The following is a 12,129-nucleotide window of genomic DNA, read 5'->3' on the forward strand; positions in this document are numbered from 1 at the left end:
GTATGGGCCCGTTGTGACAGTGACAGTTCTGAGCCCTGCCCCCAAAGGCAAGCATGTTCCTATGCAGAGCACCCAACAGCTGCTTGGTCACCAAAAATCCCCTCAGAGCATCACTCTCTCTAAATCCCTTTAGTTCATTGCTTATTTAGTTGTTTCAGTGTGCTGCAGCTTGGGCGTCTCCCCTGGCCCGGTTGGGATGGGGAGGGAGACTGCCTTGAGCAAGTTCTGGCCTGGCTTGGCCTGTTGGAGCAGCTGATCTTAGGGGGCCCAGGGAGTGTTTGGCCTTCCTGAAAAGGGGAGTCTGGCAGGGTGAGAGGCTCAGACCCCTAACCCCAGAAGTAGATCCTGTGCCACATCCTAGACAGAGCAGAGAGAGGAGCGAAGACCTTTCCACAGGAGCAGTATTTTCCCTGCCCCACTCATTACACAGAAGAGGGGACAATATGGGGTTGACAGGTGTGCCCACCCCAATATCACCAACCCATCCTGATACCCACCTCCATATCACTCCTCCCAAAAAGCTATCCTGCCCCACCACAACCATCCCCATTTATCCCCCCAATCTCCCCTCACTACACCCCCCGCCCCCTGCTCTAATTCACTATCACCTCCCAGCAATCATTTGCATGAGTAATTTATTTTCTTTTTAAAAATATTTTGACCACCCGTTGCATTTTCTGCTGTATTGAGATTACACCTCCCCACAATTAAAACAAAAACATCTTTTGACAGAGGCAGTTTGTAGCAACATGCCTTCTTTATTTCAGGTTTTTGCCTAGCACTGGATTTGAGCTCCCAGTACCTGGGTGTTGTTGAGGTTCAATGGCACACAAGTTGTGTGTGTCATGGTAGCAATGGCCTCTCTTTGCACACATACAGTGTAATCAGTTTGGCACATGCGACTTTGAATGTCTGGTTCTCAATTTAGGCATGTACCTAACTCTCTGTCTAGTACTATTCTGACTTTTGCTTTCCCCAAAGGACAAGGGGATGCTAGGCACTCTTTAGAAGTAACCCTCAAGCAGTAACCCTGATCCTTTGGGCCAGGATCTGAACAATGGTTTCACCTCCAGTTTCATGCAAAGATATATTGGTAAAATGTCAACCTTAAGAAAATCGGGAGGGGGGGGGAGGGAGAGAGAGAGGAAGCGGGGTAGTCAGAGGGTGTTGTATTTCTGGAATTCCTTGGCCAAATGACCCCAAAAATTGGAGCACTAGCTCAAGCCAGCACCCTCATTAGGCACACCAAAAGTTTAAGGCAATCAATCAGAGTAAGCATGCAAATTTTAGAGCTCTTATAGTCAAGCTTTAAACAGAAAGTTGGTCCAAACCTTAACTACAGTAGGCATGGCAGTCCACTATAATGTTACATTCAGGCTGCACCCCCTGGTACCTGTGACAGAACAAATTACATTGTTATATTAAGTCATTCAGGACCTGTTAACAAGTGGGTATAGTTGTGAGACAGTGTCTTAATTAAGCGATAGGAGAGTATACACTTTCACTAAATTATGGAACACCACCACACTGGAATTACAGAGAGACAGCCCAAAAAAGGTGTGTGGCTAAGAATGTGCAAAGTGTAGTTACTTTATTCCCATCATTGCTTCTGTTAAGAAACAAATGACAATCTAAAACCAAGTCAATTTGAGTAGTGCAGCTTTATTTTAAAGTAGTTTGTGGTTTTGACAATCTTTTCATAAAACTTGTGCAATCACAGATTATCCTTCTGAAAATTGCTATTGGACATGTTACAGAGCAAGTGGTAGACAGATCTGCTCAAACACATGTATCATTAGGCAAGAAAAAAAACTAAGTTAACTCATTCTCTTTATAGGACTTTCCCCTAATCAAAGATCCCAGTACTAAACATTTACAGTACCTTCCATGACAGGAGAAACTTAGAAATACACCATTTTAAATTCCCTTAGATGTGATGATAAAATGGTGGGTGTGCATTTTACTTCACTGTACCTATAACTTAAAGTAATAGGTCTGAAACATGATGCATAGAGGTACCTGCAAGATACTTAGAAAGTCTGATTAAACCTCAGTCAGTTAGCTCATTTTACCCTTCTTTAAATGTGATGTAAAAATAAAAATAGTAAGCTTATACCTTTCACATGAAGGCCTGAAAGGTTTTATATTTTAAGAAAAGGAGTAAGTTATACTTTCTCTTTACATAAATGCTGGTGCTGTCAATCCCTAATATTATGATTGGAAAACCAGGAGAATTAGCGAAATTAGGTAACTGTCCAGAGGGCTAAGCAATTTGAGAGAGGAAGAAGTTTTTAGGCAGATGAGTCTTAAACGCTGCCGGATTAAAGTGTTTAAACTCAATATACATCTCTCAAGATTCCCAAGTCCTCAAGCAAATCCAGGGAAGCCCGAACTTGACATTGTTGAAATTTCCAGATTTTGAACGTTTTGAGCATCAGTTAATATTTTAAAGAGACCATACTACTATACAAATCACTTAAGTCAGTTTTGACACAATCTGCAAAAGTCATACACGAAGTCCTAGAGTCACTATATGACTTCTCATCATATGCATAATGGTCTCCAAGGTAGGGCTGGAGTTTGAACCTTGGCTTTTGCCAGTTTGCTTTTTATTTGAAACCTAAGCAGGAATTAATCTAGCCTGAAATAGAAGACAAAACTCACACCCTTTCACCTTTCAGAACTACTTTCCTTTTCTTTTACAATACCCTGTCTCCTTAGACAGCCACCTTTTGGAGGTAACCATGCAAATTCTTCCATCTGTGGAGGAATAGGAAAAAAAATTCATCCACATAATAAAATTACTAACAAACCCCTTTTACTGGAGAAAACTGACACAGGAGCAACCCTTAAAAAAAAAAGTAAGAGTGTTGCCAAGTTTACAGAGGTAGCAAATACCATCTAGCACCAGTTTTTAAAAACTCTCAATTCTCTACCTTCCCCTTGCTCTCAGCAGTCCCCCCTCCCACCCTCTGGATAAAGAAACTTCACACCACCTGTTTTACAGTATCAAGGTGACAATCTCTAATATACACGCACTACAGATATTACTGGGTATCAGACCTCATACATACTAGACTCAGTGGAAATACATATGGTCCAGGTCTTCAGTTAGCTGCTATGCTCCTATCACTTTGATGAACAGAGACATAACCCCAGGATAAAGAGAGTTTGTTCAGATGTGCCCTTCATATGTTTGCTGGCTGTTATCAAAGAAAGTCTTCTTATCTCTTGCTAAATACACATTTCAGAGAAATCTGGACCTTCTCTGTATTTTACCAAAAAACCCGAACTACTTCTCTCCTCTTAATGTTTATGTTTGGTACACAACCCATTCTTACCCACCCCCTTCACTACTAATGTAAACAAACAAACAAAAAACCTGATGCCTGTGAATCACGTTTTGACAAATGGAAGAAATCAATATACTGTTAAAGAATTCTGGCTCAGTCTAATACAACACTTCAAACATTAAAAAAAGCAGCAGTTAGCAATCACATGCGTCTCGTGCATCAGTGCTATAAGTTTTACTCCCAGATGTTCACTATATTCTATTAATCTACCCTACAACACTTAAAGTATAGCTTTGATCCTGATTTTGTAACTGGTCTTGAAAAACAGAAGAGACAAAATATATTTTATGATCTCAGCAACACTGAAAAAAAATCTTCTAAGTCTCAGTTACCTAAACAACATTCATGTGCAACAGACTCCCTTCGCTGCTCATCATAAGATCTACCACGATGCAGCTACAATTCTCCTGTGATGCTCATCCGTCATTCAATATTCACTGGGGTTGAACAACTTTGCCATAACCTCCTCTCCCAGCATCATAGTCCTGCCGATATTCATCTCGGACCTGGATGCGGGGGAAAAAGTGAACTATTAGAGCAGTGGTTCCCAAACTTGTTCCGCCACTTGTGCGGGGAAAGCCCGACGGGCTGCGCCAGTTTACCTGCCACATCCGCAGGTTCGGCCAATCGCAGCTCCCAGTGGCCACGGTTCACTGCTCCAGGCCAATGGGAGCTGTTGGAAGCGGAGGCCAGTAAGTCCCGTGGCCCGCACCGCTTCCAGCAGCTCCCATTGGCCTGGAGCAGTGAACTGCAGCCACGGGGAGCCGCAATCGGCTGAACCTGCGGACGTGGCAGGAAAACAAACCGGCCCGGCCCGCCAGGGGCTTTCCCTGCACAAGCAGTGGAACAAGTTTGGGAACCACTGTATTAGAGCATTCCAGCAACTAAACTATTGCACAAGAGTTAATATACAATACCAACAAGGTAGTTAACAACTGTCCCAGGTAACAACAGTCCAGGTTATACACCAGTACAAGCTGTATAATATTTAGGAAAATTAGTGACCGTTTCCTTCTCTAGTTCATTCAGCAAGAGTAGCTGAAGTGCAGCCTGCAGAATTTGGTATCACAGCATACAGCTGCAGTCTTCTTGATATGAGGAGGGTCCTTGTGAGGAATATTAAAGATGGACCATCCCATGCCGAGACCTGTAATCTACATGATCTACCCTATACACTAAAGATAAGAGCAGCTGCTATCTACTCTAATTTAGACAAGTTAGGTGATGTCCCATGGTTCTTGGCAGGCTACAACATAGCTCTTAGCTGAACAGCTTTTATGCTTGCTTGGCAAGTACAATTTCTCTTCCCACAGCAACTGAACACAAGAAAAGGAACATGACATAAGGTTTTATTCTTGGTGGGTAAATGTTTAAATGCATTATATAACGGTCTCTTAGATGTGATGAAATTTTACTCTGGCCATGGAAGTTAGTAAAATTAAAGTTAACTACTAAGTGGTCACTCAAAAGTGAAGATTCAAGAAACATTTCACAAGCAAATAGTGAAAAACGGATTCTGAAACAACTTACCTGACCCCCTGACCTTCCACGACCATACTGTCTGCCCTCTTTAAAACCTGCATCCCAATCTGTCCTGATGATCCTATCATCAAGCCGTGTCCCATTGATGTATCTCATTGCATTTTCAGCATCTCCTCTTGAGTAGTATCTTAGGATTATGTTAAAGAACAAGGTTCAACAGTCTTTCAAATGTCTATAGAATATAAGTATTCAAATGCAATGATCTCAACAAATATTTGATTGAGTTTGACTCATTACTGGGTTAGATTTTAAAAATCAATTCTTTTTTCACAAATCAAATAACCTGTATTTTCAAGTGTGATAAATGGCAGTAATCCAGGATTGTTAGGAACGGTATGAAATATCAGATTAATTGAGCCCTATGCTTTGCAGAATAAAAATTAAACTATTAACTCAAAAAGAAACAAGCACCCACCTGGGTGCTGCATTCCATTTGAAGTTATCCCAATAAAGTTAACAGGAAAATTAACTAGCTTCAAAGAGTCCAGAATTTAACCTAGTCGAAAAGGACAGGTTTGCAGGATTACTAAAATAAATTTTACAGGAATGTTTGCCTTGTATTTAAAGGAAATTCAAGACAGTCACACAAAAAAAATACCCAGGATCTGTCTACCTAGGCATTTATGATATATTTATCACTGTGGTAGTTAAGCATCTAGAAGGTGTTTGATTTAGTCATAAAAATGATTATTAAGCCACTTTCAACATTACCTGACAGAATATCAGATTCTCAATACCACCCAAATATACTGTCAGATCCCAAATAATAAAATAATAGGACTCCCCAACATCCTTTTTGAGACTATTTTACAGTCTACTAGATCTCAGTTAGGAAACTTTTCCCTTATATGCATTCTTTTTCTTCATCCAGTTGTATATCATTATTCCTTGTTATACTCTACAGTCACTAAAAAGCAGGACAAAATTTGAGATCTCAGAGCTAATGTTATGTTTGTAAAAGTATGTTCTTATAAAATACAAGACCATTAGAAATATTTCCATGTGTTTTTTTATTCAAATACAAATGAACTTGTAAACAAACACCCACTGTATTATTACAGGTTTCAGAGTAGCAGCCATAAAAAAAAGAAAAGGAGTACTTGTGGCACCTTAGAGACTAACAAATTTATTTGAGCATAAGCTTTCGTGAGCTACAGCTCACTTCATCAGATGAAGGTGCCACAAGCACTCCTTTTCTTTTTTGTATAATTACAGTAATTTTCAATCTAAACTGATTTCTACTAGTGAAAAGTGCTAGACAAGAACTGGCTCTTATGAGTACCTGAAGTATAGCTTGGGTAATACACAGTTGAGACAAATGTCAAACAGTATACATAGTTAAGAGTAAATTATAGTTCAAGATTTTTAATTACCTGTTTTTGTAATCCCAAAAAAATAGTAACAAGTCTTTTACATTTATTATCTTTAACTTGACAATATCCCTTCCAACAATTTTGGGGGCCTGAAGTTAGCCATTTTATTCAAACTGATATAAGGAAACAGAGTTTGGCTTCTCAAGCTCCCTAATCATACATGGCACCCTTATATGCTCTACATACATCAGCTTCTTTCTTGTACTACACTCCCTAGAACAATGACCCATTGCCCTGGAGAGGAATTAGCACAAAAAATATCCAGTCCCACACAATAGAATCATTTCAATTTTAGGTCCCATCTATACAGTAATATCTTGTGTTACAATTTAGTCACCCATACTTTAAAACTTAGGTTAAATCTTGCAGTATAGATGGGACTGCAGTGTTTACCATATTCACAAAGAGCTCCTCAGTCTGAGACTTTATCATTGATGTAACACTTCAAGAGCACAGTTCAGTCTTATCTGCACTGCAAGGCTAAGCTGTATTTTAAATGGGTTGGTTATCACATTGTAATTGTACCTACAACAGAAACAAATCCAAGCCTTTACAACTCTTTTACTCTGGTTAGGGTTGGCTAGATTTTTGGCTTCCATACCCACTGTACAGATGTTTTACTTTGCAGACAAGGATACTCAACAAAACAGAAGCCACAAGCAGTTTTCTTCACTTTGTCCAGGCCCATAATGATTTTCTTTATATCCCCACTTTTACCAAAGAGTTCATAGATCTGCTCTTCTGTTGTATAAAAGGAGAGATTTCCCACATATAAGGTGCAGCTCTTTTTCAGCAGTCGCTCCTGGTCATATCTATTACCCTGAAATTTCAAACAATAAAAACCATCATTTAGACTCCATCCCATTCAATATCTTCAACAGCAAAGTGGCAACATGTGGGAGGAGTTGATCTGCAATACCTTAACAGTATGGGGAAATATTTCAGATAAGAGGCTGAACAAACACACTAGCCCACACATGCCCATTAAAAAAAAATTCTAGATCTTATGGTTATAAAGATAATCTTAAAAAAACGAACAGAATAGAATACAAGATACTTTTCTAAATTTGCAGAAAGCACCAGTACTTCTGCTGCTCAGAGCCTTGCAAAGCAGTTCCAGAGTGAACTGACACGAAAGCCGCTTTTCACTGCTTTTATTCCCAACTGCCAAGCAGCAGCAGAATGGGTCAATAAAACCTAAAGCAGTAGAGACATCCCAGCCTCCCTCACAAGCCAAGAAGCTCAGGAACAAGAGGGAAAACAGAATGAAAGTGCCCCTTGTCTCCTCCAGGAGCCACGAGGGCTTGTGGGTATATAGTTTTTCAGATAAGCAGACATCTAGTAGGCAGAAGGTCATAAAGAGGATGGCCAGCGTTCCCCTTGTCCAGCAGCCGAGCTCAGCTTTCCCCCGGCCACTACACCTGGACAGCAGATTCAGCTTTTTAATCAGTTTGTGAAGAAGAGTTTAATCCTGTAGCTGTCAGGTTGCTGGTAACCCCTACGTGCAGGGCCCAATAGTTCCACCCCCATCTTCCCCACTACCGCACGTCACCATCCGCTCCAGCCACGTCCAACCCCGCCTCCCACCCCAATCTCCCAAATCCCTGCTTCCCCCACACTCCTCCCCCTCTCTCGCCCGCCCCACGCCCCCGCCCCAGTCTCTCACCCGAAAGTGCTGGTCCCGGTACTGACTCAGCTCCACATAGGAATCGCTGCGCAGAACGCTCAGCATCGCTACCGAGCACATGGCGGACGGGCCCAGGCAGCACCTCGCAGAGGCCGGCTCCGGCACGGCACCGCCAACAACGACGCACAGCTCACGAACGCGGTGGCTACTGTGCGAACACGTGATGTAGCTCCCTGAGTCCCTCCGTATCCATTGCAGCCAATCAGTGACGATCACAGAAAAGGCAAGGCCGACTACTCTCTCCCGCCCCGATGGGTAGGAGCCAATCCCTGAGGGAATTGTGTCACGTCTATCTTCTATTGGCCTCTTTTAGCCGGAGGCTATTCAGCCAATCCCAGCTCTGGATTCCACACGTGATGTGGTTCTTCCTCCGTGCTTGCGGCCATAGTCGCTTGTGTGTGGCTGGCGCGCTGCAGGTTCGGGTGCCGAGGGATGGTGCTGCGGCGCCTGCTCTTCACACTGCTCAACAACCCGCGGCTCATCGAGAAGCTGTCGGAGTCGAGGCCGATCCGCTTGGCGGCCCAGGTCACTGCCTCGGCCCTGACCCGGGCCCAGCTCGGGGGTCGGGAGGCGGCGCGGCGCCTGCTGCGGGAGGGGGCCCTGGCCCGCCTGCGGGAGACCTTCCTGCGGGAACTAAAGGATGGGGCTCGGGCCCAGGACTGGCCCCGACCCCCTGGGAACAGGCGGGACGGGAGCGGACGCGGAAGCCAGTGAGAGGGCGGGGAGAGAGCGATTCAAGCCCCCGGACTTTCCAGCTGTGGGCGGGGGATTTGCTCTTCCCCAGCCCCACCAAGGATCTGCGGTAAGGAGGGCTACGAGGAGGCAGTGCCGAGCCAGGGCCTGTTCGCCCCCACCCGGGCCGTAGCTGCTCTCGCCTGCGCAGGAATAGCCGTCAGCTTTGAGCCCACCCAAACTCCGTGCACTGGGTCATACACAGTAACCCGGATCTGAGTCCTTCGCCGCCCGTGAGATTCGCGCTGTCTGGACAAGGAGTTCTGCTCAACGTGCTCTGTTTAAAATAAACACCTGTGCATAGTTATATTTCCTTCATTTCCCTACAAAATGCAGTGCAGGCATCACGTGTCCTTGGGCTGTCCTTTGCTGCTTGATCAACAAATTAACCCCGACTATTGTGGTCATCCGTCTGGTATTCGTTTTTTATAAAGTGAAGTGGTAGAAATAAAATACCATGGATCCCAAGGTTTGGAATGTGGCATCTGAGTGAGGGGGGGAAAAGGTACAAAATCTTACCTGTGGTAGCATTTAGTTGGACATGGTTGGTGAGGTAGAATCTTTTATTCAACCAACTTAAGTTTTGAGCTAGGCAGAGCTCTGCAGTTTAATAGTAATATACATGAGGCCTAAGATTAATATTCTAGCAGTATAAAATAAGTGGATTAAAATCAGTTGGTGAATAGGAGTTGAGCTCTAGTTGATTTATTTTTAATCCATAGAGGAGTTTATAATTTTAAGCCTCTTCAATTAAAATTTTATAAATATGATCCGACTTGGACTGCTGATAGACCGGTTGTAGTATTTCAAATAAAATGATCCTGCTGCATGCAAGGTAGATTAGGAAGGAAAAATAAGACTGTTAGGAGGCCTAGTTATAATAGTATTGATAGCACCTAACCATCTTCCCAGAATTAGGTGAAAGAAGTAATGGAGATGCTGATATACTTACTCCAATAGCACCAGCTGTCTTCCCTGTAGGAACAGCATCTGCCACTTTAAATGGGGACAAAAACAGATTATCTAGTTGCCCCAGAGAAAATTGGACCTCCCTCCTGATGTCTGCAGGCCAGGTGTTAGTTGCACAGGTTCACAAAGTGGGAAAGGACAATGGTCCCCTCTTGCCAGTCATTCCAGAGCAGTGATTCTCAACCTATTTACCATTGTGGGCTGCATATGCATCTCTGTGTTAGGTAGGCTGTGTCCACACAATATATATGCTTCCTGTACATTTAAAAAAAAAAAAGTATTTGTTACAACATCAATATGAATTGTACCATATCTTTCATTTCAACACTGGCAAGTGTCTACCAAGAGCATTTTTAATTAGCAAAATAAGTCAGAACCTTAACTGTTAAAATTAATTAATTTACTGTAAGGGTGGAATGGCATGATGTATTGCCACTTTCTTTTCTGCGCTGCTGCTGGCAGCGTGGAGAGTATGGTTACGGAGCCTGCCTGCAAAGATATGGAGCCCAGCCTAGTGTAGGGTTGCCCCCCCAGCCAGGGACTGGCCCACAGGTTTGCACAAGTATCTGCCTTGCAGAGACAGGGTGCCCTGTCCATGGCAGAATGTGGTTCTCCCCTCCCCCCCCAGGAACTGCCACCTCCAACATCCAGTCCCCCACCCAGGGGCTGCCCCCAGCAACTGCACACCCCACCAGGAGTGCCCCCAAGCACTCAACTGCCTCCATTCGGAGACTGTGCCCCAGTATCTAGCCCACCCACCTAGAATCTGTCCCCCATGCACCAGCTGCACTCCCTTCCCTGCGGTCCTAGTCCCCTGCACCCCCCTCCTCGCTGATCTCTTACCTCAGCTGAAAGTAGCTCAGCCATTCTGCCCTCCTGCTGCTGCAATCCTAGTGCCTGGGATCCTGCTCCAGTCTGGGTCACTGGACCAGCAATCTTGTGGGGTGAGGGGGTGCTGAGCACCCTGACCTCCTGCTGATGCTGCTGGGCCCCTGCCTGCTAGGGGGAGGAGGGGGCTGATGTTGCTGGGCCCAGTCCTGTGGGGGGTTGATGCTGGGGCTGATCCTGCACTGTCCCATTTTTGTGCACACCCCCCTACCGGCTCTGTGCATGAGGCAGGTGCTTCTCCTGCCCGACCCTAGTTACACCCCTGAGGATGTCACATCAGCCCCAGTTGTGTGCTGATTGGGCCGCAAGCAGGCCACAGGTTGAGAACCACTTTTCCAGAGTATGAGAGAGACTAAGGATCCTATTATATTTTTCACTGACCAAATAAAAAATTAGTGCCCCAATTAAAATACATTAGGATACTAAGGTACAAAAGGGCACTTACTGCATTGTGTTGGGAAATGGTCCTATGGGGTTAATGTCATATTTTTAACTTGGTAGGTGGAAAACATTATAGGACCCTAATACTTCTCTCTGCGTTAGTAATGAGATCCACTGGTTGACCTTAATATTGCCATGCATTCCTCTGACAACAATGTCGTATATTAAACTGGTAGATTACAAACATAACAACATCTTAGTATTTTACTATAGTTCAGGGACTGCCCTGTTGGACTGTAACCACCCTCTAGATTCCAGTGAAGGAAGTGTCAAGTTCATGCTAGACCCAAACCTCTCTCTAAGACTCCTCCATATCACCAAAGCCCATCACCACTTAACCCTGATCTGTCCTTTAAGTCTTCTAGTTTGACCTGTTGACCCCAGTCTTGGCTCTACCAGTGAGTGCAGCTTTGATTGCCTTCTTGTCCACTTCTACAAGTGGCTCTATGCTTTGTCCCACACTGACTCCTGTTATATTAATTTAGGTAGAATATATGGGCTCAAAGTGTCAAAGGCATTAACGACCTAGTCACTGTCATTAAACAACATTGGTGTACAGGGTTTCATATACAGCGACCTCAGCCTTCCAGTACCATGGCAGATGCATTAGGAAATTCATGCCAAAGACTGTGAATTTATTGATAGAACCACACAAAAGGAAAAGAATCAAAATGAGGCAAAGAGCATTGAAACGGAAATTGGTTAATTATGCAAAACAGTCAAACCCTATCAAAGGCCCTTTTTTGGAGACAGTGAATATTGGTTAAAGTCTCAGTCAAAGAGTCCTTGATGGGGAAGAAATGGTTAGTTCTTCAACTCTGTCCCTGTGGGTGCACCACAATAGGACGTGTGCATGCCTGTGCACTCTTGACCAGAGATTGTAAATAGCTGTATCTGGGGGTCTGCATATGCACAGAGCAGTGCCATCTGCTCCCGTGCAAGGGCATATAAGAAGGCACCAACCTGTTGCCACTCTACTATCTTCTCAACTGTCTGCAGCTCAAGAAGGAGCAGCTGTGGTGTCCACTGATTTCAGCTACTTCCCGCCTTTCTTGTTTACTTTGTTTTATTTATTTAATTTTTATTTCCTAGTAAAGATTTTCTTAGTTGTAGTACAATTAGTGCCTGGAGGGGTTCCCACCTT

General features: G+C 43.9%; 2 protein-coding genes and 1 long non-coding RNA gene across 4 annotated transcripts; 2 read left to right on the forward strand and 1 right to left on the reverse strand.

Annotated features, from left to right (window-relative positions):
* Positions 1 to 723: 723 nt before the first annotated feature.
* Positions 724 to 8,257, reverse strand: NCBP2 (nuclear cap binding protein subunit 2). Of its 2 annotated transcripts, XR_006274188.1 has the most exons (5): positions 7,935 to 8,133; positions 6,907 to 7,088; positions 4,884 to 5,022; positions 3,686 to 3,859; positions 724 to 1,393 (listed from the first exon to the last, which is right to left on the reverse strand). XR_006274188.1 is itself a non-coding variant. In XM_038417070.1 (4 exons), the coding sequence occupies exons 1-4, from the start codon at positions 8,013 to 8,015 to the stop codon at positions 3,788 to 3,790; spliced, it is 474 nt and encodes a 157-aa protein (XP_038272998.1). In that variant the 5' UTR covers positions 8,016 to 8,257; the 3' UTR covers positions 1,643 to 3,787. The 2 variants fall into 2 exon arrangements, 1 of the variants encoding a protein (XP_038272998.1); XM_038417070.1 differs by lacking the exon at positions 724 to 1,393 and having other exon boundaries at positions 1,643 to 3,859; positions 7,935 to 8,257.
* Positions 5,887 to 6,430, forward strand: LOC122455738. The gene is made up of 2 exons (XR_006274189.1): positions 5,887 to 5,956; positions 6,111 to 6,430. It is a non-coding gene; the product is annotated as an uncharacterized LOC122455738 (long non-coding RNA).
* A 47-nt stretch (positions 8,258 to 8,304) lies between the features above and the next one.
* NCBP2AS2 (NCBP2 antisense 2 (head to head)) lies at positions 8,305 to 8,990 on the forward strand. Its single transcript, XM_038417071.2, has one exon. The coding sequence runs from the start codon at positions 8,388 to 8,390 to the stop codon at positions 8,667 to 8,669; it is 282 nt and encodes a 93-aa protein (XP_038272999.1). The 5' UTR covers positions 8,305 to 8,387; the 3' UTR covers positions 8,670 to 8,990.
* The last annotated feature ends 3,139 nt before the right edge of the window (positions 8,991 to 12,129 follow it).

This window comes from Dermochelys coriacea, chromosome 9 (assembly GCF_009764565.3).
Source record: "Dermochelys coriacea isolate rDerCor1 chromosome 9, rDerCor1.pri.v4, whole genome shotgun sequence".
In the NCBI taxonomy this organism is placed as follows: Eukaryota; Metazoa; Chordata; order Testudines; family Dermochelyidae; genus Dermochelys; species Dermochelys coriacea.